Source organism: Petromyzon marinus, chromosome 63 (genome assembly GCF_048934315.1).
Source record: "Petromyzon marinus isolate PM22_M1 ecotype Great Lakes invasive population chromosome 63, UKy_Petmar_22M1.pri1.0, whole genome shotgun sequence".
In the NCBI taxonomy this organism is placed as follows: domain Eukaryota; kingdom Metazoa; phylum Chordata; class Hyperoartia; order Petromyzontiformes; family Petromyzontidae; genus Petromyzon; species Petromyzon marinus.
In genome coordinates, this window is record NC_133729.1 from 2,121,324 (window position 1) to 2,135,543 (window position 14,220).

Genomic DNA, 14,220 nt, shown 5'->3' on the forward strand with positions numbered 1-14,220 from the left:
CTTCTGAAGAGAGGGAGGGAGGCGGGGAGAAGGAGGGGGGGGGTGGCGTGCGCCCGGCGTCACGGCCGCGGCGGTGACGTCACCGCGGCGGTTGTGCCAGGCTAGGTGCACTTTGAGAGGAGGCCATCGTGCCAAGTGGAATCGATTTTGATTGGGGGGCGCTGCTCTGGCTATGAGAAGTTAACTCCCTCGCCTGGTATACGGGAAGCCGTGGGTTCGATCCTGGCCCTAGACGATGCCTGCTGCTGTGTATTTGGAGTCTGCGTCTCTCTCTCTCTCCCCATGGTCGTGTGGATATTTCTCCGGTTCCCAGTCTTGGGCTGCTGCTACAAATGTCACTTTTGTTGAGCTGTCATTTGTGATAGCCTAGCGGGCCTTACCTTGTAAAATAATAATATAGCTACAGTGATGGAAAAAAGTATTTGATCCCCTGCTGATTTTGTACGTTTGCCCACTGACAAAGAATTGATCAGTCTATAATTTTAATGGTAGGTTTATTTGAACAGTGAGAGACAGAATAACAACACAAAAATCCAGAAAAAAAGCATGTCAAAAATGTTATAAATTGATTTGTATTTTAATGAGGGAAATAAGTATTTGACCCCTCTGCAAAACATGACTTAGTACTTGGTGGCAAAACCCTTGTTGGCAATCACAGAGGTCAGACGTTTCTTGTAGTTGGCCACCAGGTTTGCACACATCTCAGGAGGGATTTTGTCCCACTCCTCTTTGCAGATCTTCTCCAAGTCATTAAGGTTTTGAGGCTGACGTTTGGCAACTCGCACCTTCAGCTCCCTCCACAGATTTTCTATGGTATTAAGGTCTGGAGACTGGCTAGGCCACTTCAGGACCTTAATGTGCTTCTTCTTGAGCCACTCCTTTGTTGCCTTGGCCGTGTATTTTGGGTCATTGTCATCCTGGAATACCCATCCACGACCCATTTTCAATGCCCTGGCTGAGGGAAAGAGGTTCTCACCCAAAATTTGACGTTACATGGCCCCGTCCATCGTCCCTTTGATGCGGTGAAGTTGTCCTGTCCCCTTAGCAGAAAAACACCCCCAAAGCATAATGTTCCACCTCCATGTTTGACTGTGGGGATGGTGTTCTTGGGGTCATAGGCAGCATTCCTCCTCCACCAAACACGGCGAGTTAAGTTGATGCCAAAGAGCCCCATTTTGGTCTCATCTGACCACAACACTTTCACCCAGTTGTCCTCTGAACCATTCAGATGCTCATTGGCAAACTTCAGACAGGCATGTATTTATGCTTTCTTGAGCAGGGGGACCTCGCGGGTGCTGCAGGATTTCAGTCCTTCACAGCGTAGTGTGTTACCAATTGTTTTCTTGGTGACTATGGTCCCAACTGCCTTGAGATCATTGACAAGATCCTCCCGTGTAGTTCTGGGCTGATTCCTCACCGTTCTCATGATCATTGCAACTCCACGAGGTGAGATCTTGCATGGAGCCCCAGGCCGAGGGAGATTGACAGTTCTTTTGTGTTTCTTCCATTTGTGAATAATCGCACGAACTGGTGTCACCTTCTCACCAAGCTGCTTGGCAATGGTCTTGTAGCCCATTCCAGCCTTGTGTAGGTCTACAATCTTGTCCCTGACATCCTTGGAGAGTTCTTTGGTCTTGGCCATGGTGGAGAGTTTGGAATCTGATTGATTGATTGTTTCTGTTGACAGGTGTCTTTTATACAGGTAACAAGCTGAGATTAGGAGCACTCTCTTTAAGAGAATGCTCCTAATCTCAGCTCGTTAACTGTATAAAAGACACCTGGGAGCCAGAAATCTTTATTATTGAGAGGGGGTCAAATACTTATCTCCCTCATTAAAATGCAAATCAATTTATAACATTTTTGACTTGCGTTTTTCTGGATTTTTGTTGTTGTCTCACTGTTCAAATAAACCTACCATTAAAATTATAGACTGATCATTTCCTTGTCAGTGGGCAAACGTACAAAATCAGCAGGGGATCAAATACTTTTTTCCCTCACTGTATCTATATAATATATGAATACATCGAGGACCTGGACGGGATGCGCCGATGAACCCGTTGCGTGCAGCTGCTGCTGCGGGATCGGTGGTGGTGGTGGCGGTGGTGGGGGTGGGTGGTGGCGGTGGTGGGGGTGGATGGTGGTGGTGGTGGCGGTGGTGGCAGTGGTGGTGGTTGTGGTGGTGGCAGCGGTGGTCGCGGTGGTGATGGTGGCGGTAGTTGTTCATCTTGTAAACGGGCGCCATTGTTTCTGAGGTCGTGGTGCCGCTCTAGAATAGCCGGGGCGGGGGGGGGGGAGGATAGGAGCGGTGGTGCAGTGGTTAGCGCGCCGTGCTACGAACCGGGCCACCCGAGTTGAACGCGCGGTTGCCAACACCTCCTGCAATAGCGATTATCTGAACCGGTTCTGGGTATCCCCTAGGTCGACTCCGCCTCAAACGAGTATCTCGTAGCAGTGTGTAGTAAACATCGCCACTGGGGAGACAAAGGTGGCCGGGCGTGGTGCTGGCCACCCACCCCCTCGAGTGCCACAGTGCCGGCCTTCATAGCGGCTCTTGCCCCGACAGTCTGCCAAGGCTACGCGGGGGATCTTTGTCTTTGTTGGGGTAGGTGTGGGGGAGGGGCTTCCCTCTCCCCTCCGGCTCGTTCCCACAGCTCCCTGGGCCAACGTAAATAAACGTCGCAGCGTCGTCATTGCCATCATTGTCATCGTCAACATCATCATTATCATCGTCAACATCATCATCGTCGTCATCGTCAGCATCGTCAGCATCGTCATCATCATCGTCATCATCATCGTCCTCATCGTCATCATCATCATCGTCATCATCGTCATCATCGTCGTCGTCATCGTCAGCATCGTCAGCATCGTCGTCATCGTCGTCATCATCGTCATCATCGTCATCATCATCGTCATCATCGTCATCATCGTCATCATCGTCGTCGTCATCGTCAGCATCGTCATCAACATGTCAACATCATCGTCATCATCGTCATCATCGTCATCATCATCATCGTCATCATTATCGTCATCATGGTCGTCGTCATCATCGTCATCATAGTCTGTCATCGTCGTCATCATGGTTGTCATCGTCATCATGGTCGTCATCATCGTCATCATCGTCATCATGGTCGTCATCATCGTCATCATCGTCATCATGGTCGTCATCATCGTCATCATCGTCATCATGGTCGTCATCATCGTCATCATCGTCATCATGGTCGTCATCATGGTCATCATGGTCGTCATCGTCATCATCGTCGTCATCGTCATCATGGTCGTCATCATCGTCATCATCGTCATCATGGTCGTCATCATCGTCATCATCGTCATCATGGTCGTCATCATCGTCATCATCATCGTCATGGTCGTCATCGTCGTCATCATGGTCGTCATCATCGTCATCATCGTCGTCATCGTCGCCACCGCTGTGGTGAGGGCGAGGCTCTAGAGACCCCCACAGGGGCAGCCTCTCCTGTACCCTCACCACGTGGGGAGGGCGGTGCCAAGGCCACCGGCCAATCACACGCCAGCCGGGGCCGTCAGAGTATCACTCCTACCCCTCAGACCCCCCCCTCACAACCCCCCCTACCCCCCCCCCTCACAACCCCCCCTACCCCCCCTGTCCCCCCTCACAACCCCCCCCCTAACAGCCCCCCCTACCCCCCCCTCACAACCCCCCCTACCCCCCCTGTCCCCCCTCACAACCCCCCTCTCACAACCCCCCCTACCCCCCCCTCACAACCCCCCCTACCCCCCCTCACAACCCCCCCTACCCCCCTCGGCCTGGGTGCTGCTCGCTAACAGCACTTGCCCCAACAGTCTGTTAAGGCTACACGGGGATCTTTGTCTTTTTTGCGTCTGTTTGTGTGTGTCTGTGTGTGTGTCTGTGTGTGTGTGGCTGTGTGTGACTGTGTGTGTGACTGTGTGTGTGTGTGTCTGTGTGTGTGTGTGTGACTGTGTGTGTGACTGTGTGTGTGTGTCTGTGTGTGTGTGTCTGTGTGTGTGACTGTGTGTGTGACTGTGTGTGTGTGTGTCTGTGTGTGTCTGTGTGTGTCTGTGTGTGTCTGTTTGTGTGTGTGTGTCTGTGTGTGTGTGTGACTGTGTGTGTGACTGTGTGTGTGTGTGTCTGTGTGTGTGTGACTGTGTGTATGACGTTGTGTGTGTGTGTCTGTGTGACTGTGTGTGTGTGACTGTGTGTGCGTGTGACTGTGTGTGTGTGTCTGTGTGTGTGTGTGTGACTGTGTGTGTGTCTGTGTGTGTGCGTCTGTGTGACTGTGTGTGTGTGTGACTGTGTGTGTGTGTCTGTGTGTGTGACTGTGTGTGTGTGTGTGACTGTGTGTGTGTCTGTGTGTGTGTGTGACTGTGTGTGTGTGACTGTGTGTGTGTGACTGTGTGACTGTGTGACTGTGTGTGTGTGACTGTGTCTGTGTGTGTGTGACTGTGTGTGTGTGACTGTGTGTGTGTGACTGTGTGACTGTGTGTGTGTGACTGTGTGTGTGTGACTGTGTGTGTGTGACTGTGTGTGTGTGTGACTGTGTGTGTGTGACTGTGTGTGTGTGACTGTGTGTGTGTGTGACTGTGTGTGTGTGTGACTGTGTGTGTGTGACTGTGTGGGTGTGACTGTGTGTGTGTGACTGTGTGTGTGTGTCTGTGTGTGACTGTTTGTCTGTGTCTGTGTGTGACTGTGTGTGTGTGACTGTGTCTGTGTGACTGTGTGTGTCTGTGTGTGTGTGACTGTGTGTGTGTGACTGTGTGTGTCTGTGTGTGCGTGTGACTGTGTGTGTGTCTGTGTGTGTGTGTGTGACTGTGTGTGTGTGTCTGTGTGTGTGTGTCTGTGTGACTGTGTGACTGTGTGTGTGTGTCTGTGTGTGTGACTGTGTGTGTGTGTCTGTGTGTGTGTGACTGTGTGTGTGTGTAACTGTCTTTTGTGACTGTGTGACTGTGTGTGTGTGACTGTGTGACTGTGTGTGTGTGTGACTGTGTGTGTGTGACTGTGTGACTGTGTGTGTGTGACTGTGTGTGTGTGACTGTGTGTGTGTGTGACTGTGTGTCTGTGTGTGACTGTGTGTCTGTGTGTGACTGTGTGTGTGTGACTGTGTGTGTGTGTGACTGTGTGGGTGTGACTGTGTGTGTGTGTCTGTGTGTGACTGTGTCTGTGTGTGACTGTTTGTCTGTGTCTGTGTGTGACTGTGTCTGTGTGACTGTGTCTGTGTGACTGTGTGTGTGTGACTGTGTGTGTCTGTGTGTGTGTGTGTGACTGTGTGTGTGTCTGTGTGTGTGTGTGTGTGACTCTGCGTGTGTGTGACTGTGTGTATGTGTGTCTGTGTGTGTGACTGTGTGTGTGTGTGTCTGTGTGTGTGTGTGACTGTGTGTGTGAGACTGTGTGTGTGACTGTGTGTGTGTGTGTGACTGTGTGTGTGTGTGTGTGACTGTCTGTGTGTGACTGTGTCTGTGTGTGTGTGACTGTGTGTGTGTGTGTGTGACTGTGTGTGTATGACTGTGTGTGACTGTGTGTGTGTGACTGTGTGTGTGACTGTGTGTGTGTCTGTGTGTGTCTGTGTGTGTCTGTGTGTGTGACTGTGTGTGTGTCTGTGTGTGTGTCTGTGTGTGTGTGACTGTGTGTGTCTGTGTGTGTGTGACTGTGTGTGTGTGTGTGACTGTGTGTGTCTGTGTGTGTGTGACTGTGTGTGTGTGTGTCTGTGTGTGTGTGTCACCGGCAAAACAACCCCCTACCTCCTCGCGGTGCCGGACGGGCAACTCTGTCGTGGACAGCGCTGTGGGGGGAGATCCAATTTTGATTGGCTCCTCCCCTCATGGCAAATGTGTCCACCACAGGGGCTAAACGGGGGCTCTGGACGGGTGCGAGGGGCTGGTAACCCCTCCACCTTCAATTAATTACCACGAAACTACGAATTCAACTGAAATATGTAACAACTAAGCTTGTGCCGGAGGCCCCGGGGGGCCAGGCGTCTATGACGTCTCCTGGCCAAACCCCAATTGGCGGAGCCAGGAGATTGAATACCTACCCTCGGGGCTACTCCAGAAACAACGAAAAGCCACTACGGTTGGCCACGTGGAATGTTCGAACGCTCACTGCAGAGGAGAGGCTGCCACTCCTCTGTCGGGAGCTGGACCGGTACCGCCTGGATCTATGCGGCATTCAGGAGGTCCGGTGGACCGGCTCTGGCTCCTGCCACCATGAGGGGTGGACAGTCCTCTACTCGGGGCAGCAGACTGCCAAACAACAGGGTGTGGGTCTTCTTTTGAACAAAAGAATGAAGGGGGCGTGGGAGCGTGGCGGTGAGGTGTGGGAAGCTGTAAGCCCCAGGCTACTTTGGGCTCGCCTTCCCATCAACCGGAGGCGAGGAATGGTGGTCGTGGTTACTTATGCCCCCACCGAAGATGAACATCCGTGGAGGGATGCAGGCAAAGCCGATGAGTCAGATGCCTTCTATGACCTCCTGTCACAGGTGCTGGCTAAAGTGGCCCCTCGGGATAGAGTCATCATGTTGGGTGACTTCAATGCCCGAGTTGGTCATGATACTGGCACCTGGTCTGGAGTGATTGGAGGGCATGGGCCAGATCAGCTCAATAACAACGGTAGGAGGCTGCTAGATTTTTGTGCAGCCCATGGGCTTGTAATTACCAACACGCTGTTCCGGCATCGGCGCATCCACACAACATCATGGATGCATGCCGGGTCCAAGCAAGAACATCTGCTGGATTACATAGTGACGGACCAGCGAATGCGAGCCCATGTCCTTGACACCAGGACCTACCGTGGAGCTGATCTGCCCTCTGACCATCGACTAGTCATCTGTAAGATGCGCCTGCTATTCTTCCACTCCGGTGGTGGGTGTACACCCAGGACCCCATTCCAACCTAAAGTGGCCTGGTCTCAGTTATCTGATGAAAGTTGCAAGCGAGAATTTCATCATCGCTTGCGGCTGGGATTGGCATCGTCCCCGACTCCTCCTGATGTCGAGGGTAAATGGGCGAGGTTTAGGACTGTGACTCATGCAGCTGCAGTGGCTGCTTTGGGTACGCGGTCCAGACCTCCCCAGACACCCTGGATGACAGAGGAGTTGTTCACGATGGTTGAGAAAAAGCGACAGGCCCACTGTCATCGGCTACAGAATCCCACGTCAGAGAATGAGGAGGCTTACCGCAGCCTTCGCTCGGAGGTTCGGAGAGCCGTGAGGCGCTGCAAGGATGGGTGGTGGTCGCGGGTTGCTGAGGAGATGGAGTCTGCCTCAGTGGCCCGTGATCACAAATCTCTATTTAACTCCATCAAAAAAGTAACCTGCAGCGCCACACCTATTACCATCATTAGGGGAAAAAACGGTGATCCAATTTCCGACCCCCAGGAACAGGTTCGCAGATTTGCTGAGCATTTCTGTGAGATCCTGGGGGAGGGAAAATCCCTCAGCCAGGAAAACATCGTGGCACAAAGTGAGGATGACCCTGCTGAGGCTGCGGTGCCTCAAATATTGGATGAAGTCACCCCCTGTGAGTGGCTGGCTGAGGTGCCATCTGCTGAGGAAGTATTGAAGGCGATCCGGAGTCTGAGACCAGGAAAGGCAGCGGGCAGAGATGATCTCCCAAGCGAAATGCTGAGGGAGGGTGGCGTTTGTGCACAGACTGCCCTATATGACATCATAACAACAGTCTGGACCACTGGACGGGTTCCGCAGGATTGGAAGGATGCCCTGGTGGTCCCCCTTTTTAAGAAGGGGGACCGCACAGACTGTAACAACTACAGGGGCATCTCACTCCTCAGTGTGCCGGGAAAGGTCCTGGCAAGGATTATTCAGCATCGCCTTGCCAGGCACGCTGAGGAGAGGCTTGCGGAGCCCCAATGCGGTTTCAGGAAAGGGCGGTCCTGCACAGATGCCATATTTTCTGTCCGTCTGCTACAGCAGAGGTGTAGGGAATTCCAACAAGACCTACATCTCTGCTTTATTGACCTGGTCAAGGCCTATGATACCATCAGTAGGCCTGGGCTCTGGGTCGTTCTTCGTGCTTTTGGAGTACCTGACCCTCTGCTCACGATCATTAAGGACCTTCATGATGGTGAGCGGGCCCGGGTAAAACTACGTGGCCGGGAGTCAGAGCCATTCCCTGTACACCTTGGGGTGCGACAGGGATGTCCTCTGGCTCCCACATTATTTAACATCTATTTTGACCACGTAGTTCGTGAAGCCTTCAATAGCTGTACCGGGGGAATCTCCATATGGTACAGATATAATGGGAGGCTAATCGATGCCCGGGTGCGGTCAAGGGATGGCTCCCTATTGCTCAACCACGTTATGTATGCTGATGACTTGGTAATAGCTGCTCAGTCAGAGGAGGAGTTGGAGACGCTGCTGCTGAGACTGGAGCGTGCCACTAAGAGGTGGGGCCTTACCATCAGCCCCACCAAAACTAAGCACCTGCCTGGGTATTTTGTACCATCGGACACTCCACCCCCACAACTCCCAATCGGTGATGGGGCAGTTGTGGAGAGAGTGGAGAGTTTCCCATACCTGGGCAGTGTGCTTATGACTGGCTCCAGTTTAACAGCAGAGGTCTCACTCCGAATCAGTCGAGCGGCAATATCTTTTCATCGGTTGCGTAACGCTGTGTGGAAGCTACCTGGTCTGTCGCTCCGCACTAAGCTTCAGGTCTTCTCGGCCACGGTCATTCCCTCCCTTCTCTACGCTTGCGAAACGTGGACCCCCCTAATGGAGCATCTTCGCCGGTTAGAAACATTTAGGCTGGCCTGCCTCCGATCCATCCTCGGTTTAACCAGACTGGATTGTGTGAGGAGCTCACAAATCCTTGAAAGATCTGGGCAGGGTCCCATCGGTGAGCTCCTCCGGCAGGAAAGGCTGCGATGGCTGGGTCATGTAGCCCGCATGCCCAGCCACCGCATGCCGAAACAGCTTTTGTTTGGCCGGATTGAGGGGGCTAAGCGGGCGCGGCACGGGCTAGAGAAGAGATGGAGTGATGTGGTACAGGAGGACGTGGAGCTGAGTGGACTTGCCGATGACTGGTACCAGCGGTGTCAAGATCGGCCTCTGTGGAGGAGGCTCGTGAAGGATGCTACTGGGCAGTTGGAGGCAGTCGCCCTCCAACAACAACGGAGGGCGGAGGAGCGACGCTCACAACAGCGAGCGGAGCGCCGGGTGGCTAAAGCACAGCAGGTTGGCACAGTAGGGGGCACAGGTGGTGCATCAGACAGTCATCTAAGTCAGTCGACCCGTGGCACCTGGGTCTGCCCCGTGACCACCTGCAAGCGGGCGTTCGACACTTCACGTGGCCTCAGGGTGCACATAGCCTGGCACAAGCGTCGTGGTGACGTCACCGCCACTTAGTGGCGAATGGCGGTTGTTGTTGTTGTTGTTGTTGTGTCACTGTGTGTGTGTGACTGTGTGTGTGTGTCTGTGTGTGTGTCTGTGTGTGTGTGTGTGACTGTGTGTGTCTGTGTGTGTGTGACTGTGTGTGTGTGTCTGTGTGTGTGTCACTGTGTGTGTGTCTGTGTGTGTGTGTCTGTGTGTGTGTCTGTGTGTGTGTATGTGTGTGTCTGTGTGTGTGTGTGACTGTGTGTGTGTGACTGTGTGTGTCTGTGTGTATGTGACTGTGTGTGTGTGTCTGTGTGTGTGTGTGTGTCACTGTGTGTGTCTGTGTGTGTGTGTGTCTGTGTGTGTGTCTGTGTGTGTGTGACTGTGTGTGTGTGTGTGACTGTGTGTGTGTCTGTGTGTGTGTGTCTGTGTGTGTGACTGTGTGTGTGTGTCTGTGTGTGTGTGTCACTGTGTGTGTGTGTGTGTCTGTATGTGACTGTGTGTGTGTAGAAGATGCTGGGGGAGGTTCTGGCCCTGCAGGTGAAGCTGCTGAGGGGGGGCGCCGCCCCTCCCCCCGGCAGGGACGTGGGGGGCGCCAAGCCCTGGGACGGGTGGAGGGGGGCCCGGGAACTTCCCGGCCGCTGGCTACCCCAGCTGGTCACCACGCTCAGGTGGCCGTGGTGGTGGTGGTGGTGATGGTGATGGTGGTGGTGATGGTGGTGATGGTGGTGATGGTGGTGGTGATGGTGATGGTGGTGATGGTGGTGGTGATGGTGGTGATGGTGATGGTGGTGAGGGTGGTGGTGATGGTGGTGGTGGTGGTGGTGGTGATGGTGGTGGTGATGGTGGTGGTGGTGATGGTGGTGATGGTGGTGATGGTGGTGGTGATGGTGATGGTGGTGATGGTGGTGGTGGTGGTGATGGTGGTGATGGTGATGGTGGTGAGGGTGGTGGTGATGGTGGTGGTGGTGGTGGTGATGGTGGTGGTGATGGTGGTGGTGGTGGTGATGGTGGTGGTGGTGATGGTGATGGTGGTGGTGATGGTGGTGATGGTGATGGTGGTGAGGGTGGTGGTGATGGTGGTGATGGTGGTGGTGGTGGTGATGGTGGTGGTGATGGTGGTGGTGGTGATGGTGGTGGTGGTGATGGTGGTGGTGATGATGATGGTGGTGGTGGTGATGGTGGTGATGGTGGTGGTGGTGGTGATGGTGGTGGTGGTGATGGTGATGGTGGTGGTGATGGTGGTGATGGTGGTGGTGGTGGTGATGGTGGTGGTGATGGTGGTGGTGATGGTGGTGGTGGTGATGGTGGTGGTGGTGATGGTGGTGGTGATGATGATGGTGGTGGTGGTGATGGTGGTGGTGATGGTGGTGGTGGTGGTGATGGTGGTGGTGGTGATGGTGGTGATGGTGGTGGTGATGGTGGTGGAGGCGGTGATGGTGGTGATGGTGGTGGTGATGGTGGAGGTGGTGATGGTGGTGATGGTGGTGATGGTGGTGGTGATGGTGATGGTGGTGATGGTGGTGGTGGTGGTGATGGTGGTGATGGTGATGGTGGTGAGGGTGGTGGTGATGGTGGTGGTGGTGGTGGTGGTGGTGATGGTGGTGGTGATGGTGGTGGTGGTGATGGTGGTGGTGGTGATGGTGATGGTGGTGGTGATGGTGGTGATGGTGATGGTGGTGAGGGTGGTGGTGATGGTGGTGATGGTGGTGGTGGTGGTGATGGTGGTGGTGATGGTGGTGGTGGTGATGGTGGTGGTGGTGATGGTGGTGGTGGTGATGGTGGTGGTGATGATGATGGTGGTGGTGGTGATGGTGGTGATGGTGGTGGTGGTGGTGATGGTGGTGGTGGTGATGGTGATGGTGGTGGTGATGGTGGTGATGGTGGTGGTGGTGGTGATGGTGGTGGTGATGGTGGTGGTGATGGTGGTGGTGGTGATGGTGGTGGTGGTGATGGTGGTGGTGATGATGATGGTGGTGGTGGTGATGGTGGTGATGGTGGTGGTGGTGGTGATGGTGGTGGTGGTGATGGTGGTGATGGTGGTGGTGATGGTGGTGGAGGCGGTGATGGTGGTGATGGTGGTGGTGATGGTGGAGGTGGTGATGGTGGTGATGGTGGTGATGGTGGTGGTGATGGTGGTGATGGTGGTGGTGGTGGAGGTGGTGATGGTGGTGGTGAGGATGGTGATGGTGGTGGTGAGGATGGTGGTGCGGTAGCCTCTGGCGGAGCCGGGGGGGGGGGCACGTGCCCCCCCAATGATCCGATCTAAATCCCCCATTTCGATCGGATCATTGGGGTTTATTAGTAATAGATGGGCATTTTGCGACTGCCACTATGTAGCATATTATTATTACGTGCCAGGTACTCTGTGAGATGATAGGACAAGAGTCTGAGCCCATAATTGGCGATAAGTAACGGCAAAGCAGTTTACAGCGACTCACAGAATTGTGCGCAGTTGTGTCTACAGAGTCCACGACTTCCCTGAAGGCATCAACACCTTCTTACTTACTAACAACTCCTTACTTACTAACAACTCCTTACTTACTAACGACTCCTTACTTTCTAACAACTCCTTACTTACTAACAACTTACTTACTAACAACTCCTTACTTATTCTTAGTTTTTTCGGTAAAGTCACGTTGAAGAGAAACAACAAAATAACGTCGTGAGAATTTTTTATTGTTTTATATATATTTTGTTATTTTGTTGTTTCTCTTCAACGTGACTTTACCGAAAAAACTAAGAATATGAATTACTGCAGTCACGAAAGCTTTAAATCAAAACTCCTTACTTACTAATAACTCCTTACTTACTAACAACTCCTTACTAACAACTCCTTACTTACTAACAACTCCTTGCTTACTTACAACTCCTTACTTACTGACAACTCCTTACTAACAACTCCTTGCTTACTAACAACTCTTTGCTTACTGACAACTCCTTACTAACAACTCCTTACTAACAACTCCTTGCTCACTAACAACTCCTTGCCTACTAACAACTCCTTACTTACTAACAACTCCTTACTAACAACTCCTTACTAACAACTCCTTACTAACAACTCCTTGCTTACTAACAACTCCTTACTTACTAACAACTCCTTACTAACAACTCCTTACTTACTAACAACTCCTTGCTAACAACTCCTTACTTACTAACAACTCCTTACTAACAACTCCTTATTTACTAACAACTCCTTACTTACTAACAACTCCTTACTAACAACTCCTTATTTACTAACAACTCCTTACTTACTAACAACTATCTCATTTCTCATTGTTGGAGGGGTTACCCCCCCTCCCCCCACCTGACTAGCGGTTAGCGCTGCGCTATGTGGGGAGTGGTGGCGCAGTGGTTAGCACGTTGCACTGCGAACCCGGCATTGACCCGAGTTCGATTCCCGCTCACGGCCAACACCGGTGACGATTATCTGAACCGGTCCTGGGCCTCCCCTAGGTCGACTCAGCCTCAAATGAGTACCTGGTGCGGTGTGTAAACATCGTCACTGGGGAAGACAAAGGCGGCCGGGCGTGGTGTTGGTCACCCACCCCCCTCGTGTGCCACAGTGCCGGCCTTCATAGGTGGTGCTGCTCGCTAACAGCACTTGCCCCTATAGCCTGTTACAGGATACACGGGGGATCTGATGATGATAGTGGTGGTGATGGTGGTGATGATGGTGGTGATGGTGGTGATTGTGATGATGCTGATGATGGTGAAGCTGCTGATGGTGATGCGAAAGTTGCGAATGCTGCGGATGCTGATGATGCTGCTGATGATGATGCCAATGATGCTGCTGATGATGATGCCAATGATGCCGCTGATGATGATGCTGTTAATTAAGCTGCTAGTGAATCTGATGCTGCTGCTGACGATGCTGCTGATGATGCTGACGATGATGCTGCTGCTGTTGATGATGATGCTGATGAATGCTGCTCCTGATGCTGATCATAATGCCGATGATGCTGCTGATCATGATGCTTATTCTGCTGCTGATGATGTTGATGTTGATGATGCTGCTGCTGATGCTGCTGATGCTGCTGCTTATGCTGCTGCTGATGATGATGATGATGCTGCTGCTGCTGCTGATGATGATGATGCTGATGCTTCTGATGATGATGATGCTGCTGATGCTGATGCTGCTGCTGCTGATGCTGCTGCTGATGATGATGCTGATGCTGCTGATGCTGCTGTTGCTGATACTGCTGCTGATGCTGCTGCTGATGCTGCTGCTGTTGCTGCTGCTGCTGCTGTTGCTGATGCTGCTGCTGATGCTGCTGCTGTTGCTGCTGCTGCTGATGCTGCTGCTGATGCTGCTGCTGCTGCTGCTGTTGCTGCTGCTGCTACTGATGCTGATGATGATGATGCTGCTTCTGCTGCTACTGCTGCTGCTGCTGGTGGTGTCTCTGGCAGGAACTGCGTGGAGTCTCTAACGGCGCTGGACCTGCCCAGCGACATGCTGCAAGGGCTCCACGACTTCATCCTGGACCTGCGCGTCTACGCCGTCATCACCGTGCTGCAGCAGACGGCTCACGGTGAGACTTTGCCGGCGGCTGCGCCGTGCCGGCGGCGAGCCACGGGCCACGATAGCCGGGTCCCCAGGCCGCACTGAGGGAGCAACGCTGAATTCCAAGGTTCGAGCCCTGGCTCCGAGTGTGTACGTACGTGTGTACGTACACACGTGTATACGTGTGTACGTGCGTGTGTATGTACGTGTGTACGTGTGTGCGTACACGTGTGTACGTGTGTGTGTGCGTACACGTGTGTATGTACGTGTGTGCGTACACGTGTGTACGTACGTGTGTGCGTACACGTGTGTACGTACGTGTGTGCGTACACGTGTGTGCGTACACGTGTGTATGTACGTGTGTGCGTACACGTGTGTACGTACATGTGTACG

General features: G+C 53.0%; 1 protein-coding gene across 1 annotated transcript in view; it reads left to right on the top strand.

The window, feature by feature from the left end:
• The window catches only part of EXOC2 (exocyst complex component 2), a 244,203-nt gene that overhangs the window by 181,299 nt on the left and 48,684 nt on the right, over nucleotides 1–14,220 (top strand). The window contains exons 16-17 of the mRNA XM_032977440.2: nucleotides 9,834–9,994; nucleotides 13,734–13,855. Of these exons, the coding sequence (XP_032833331.2) occupies nucleotides 9,834–9,994; nucleotides 13,734–13,855 (283 nt within the window). The remainder of the gene's footprint in view (nucleotides 1–9,833; nucleotides 9,995–13,733; nucleotides 13,856–14,220) is intronic.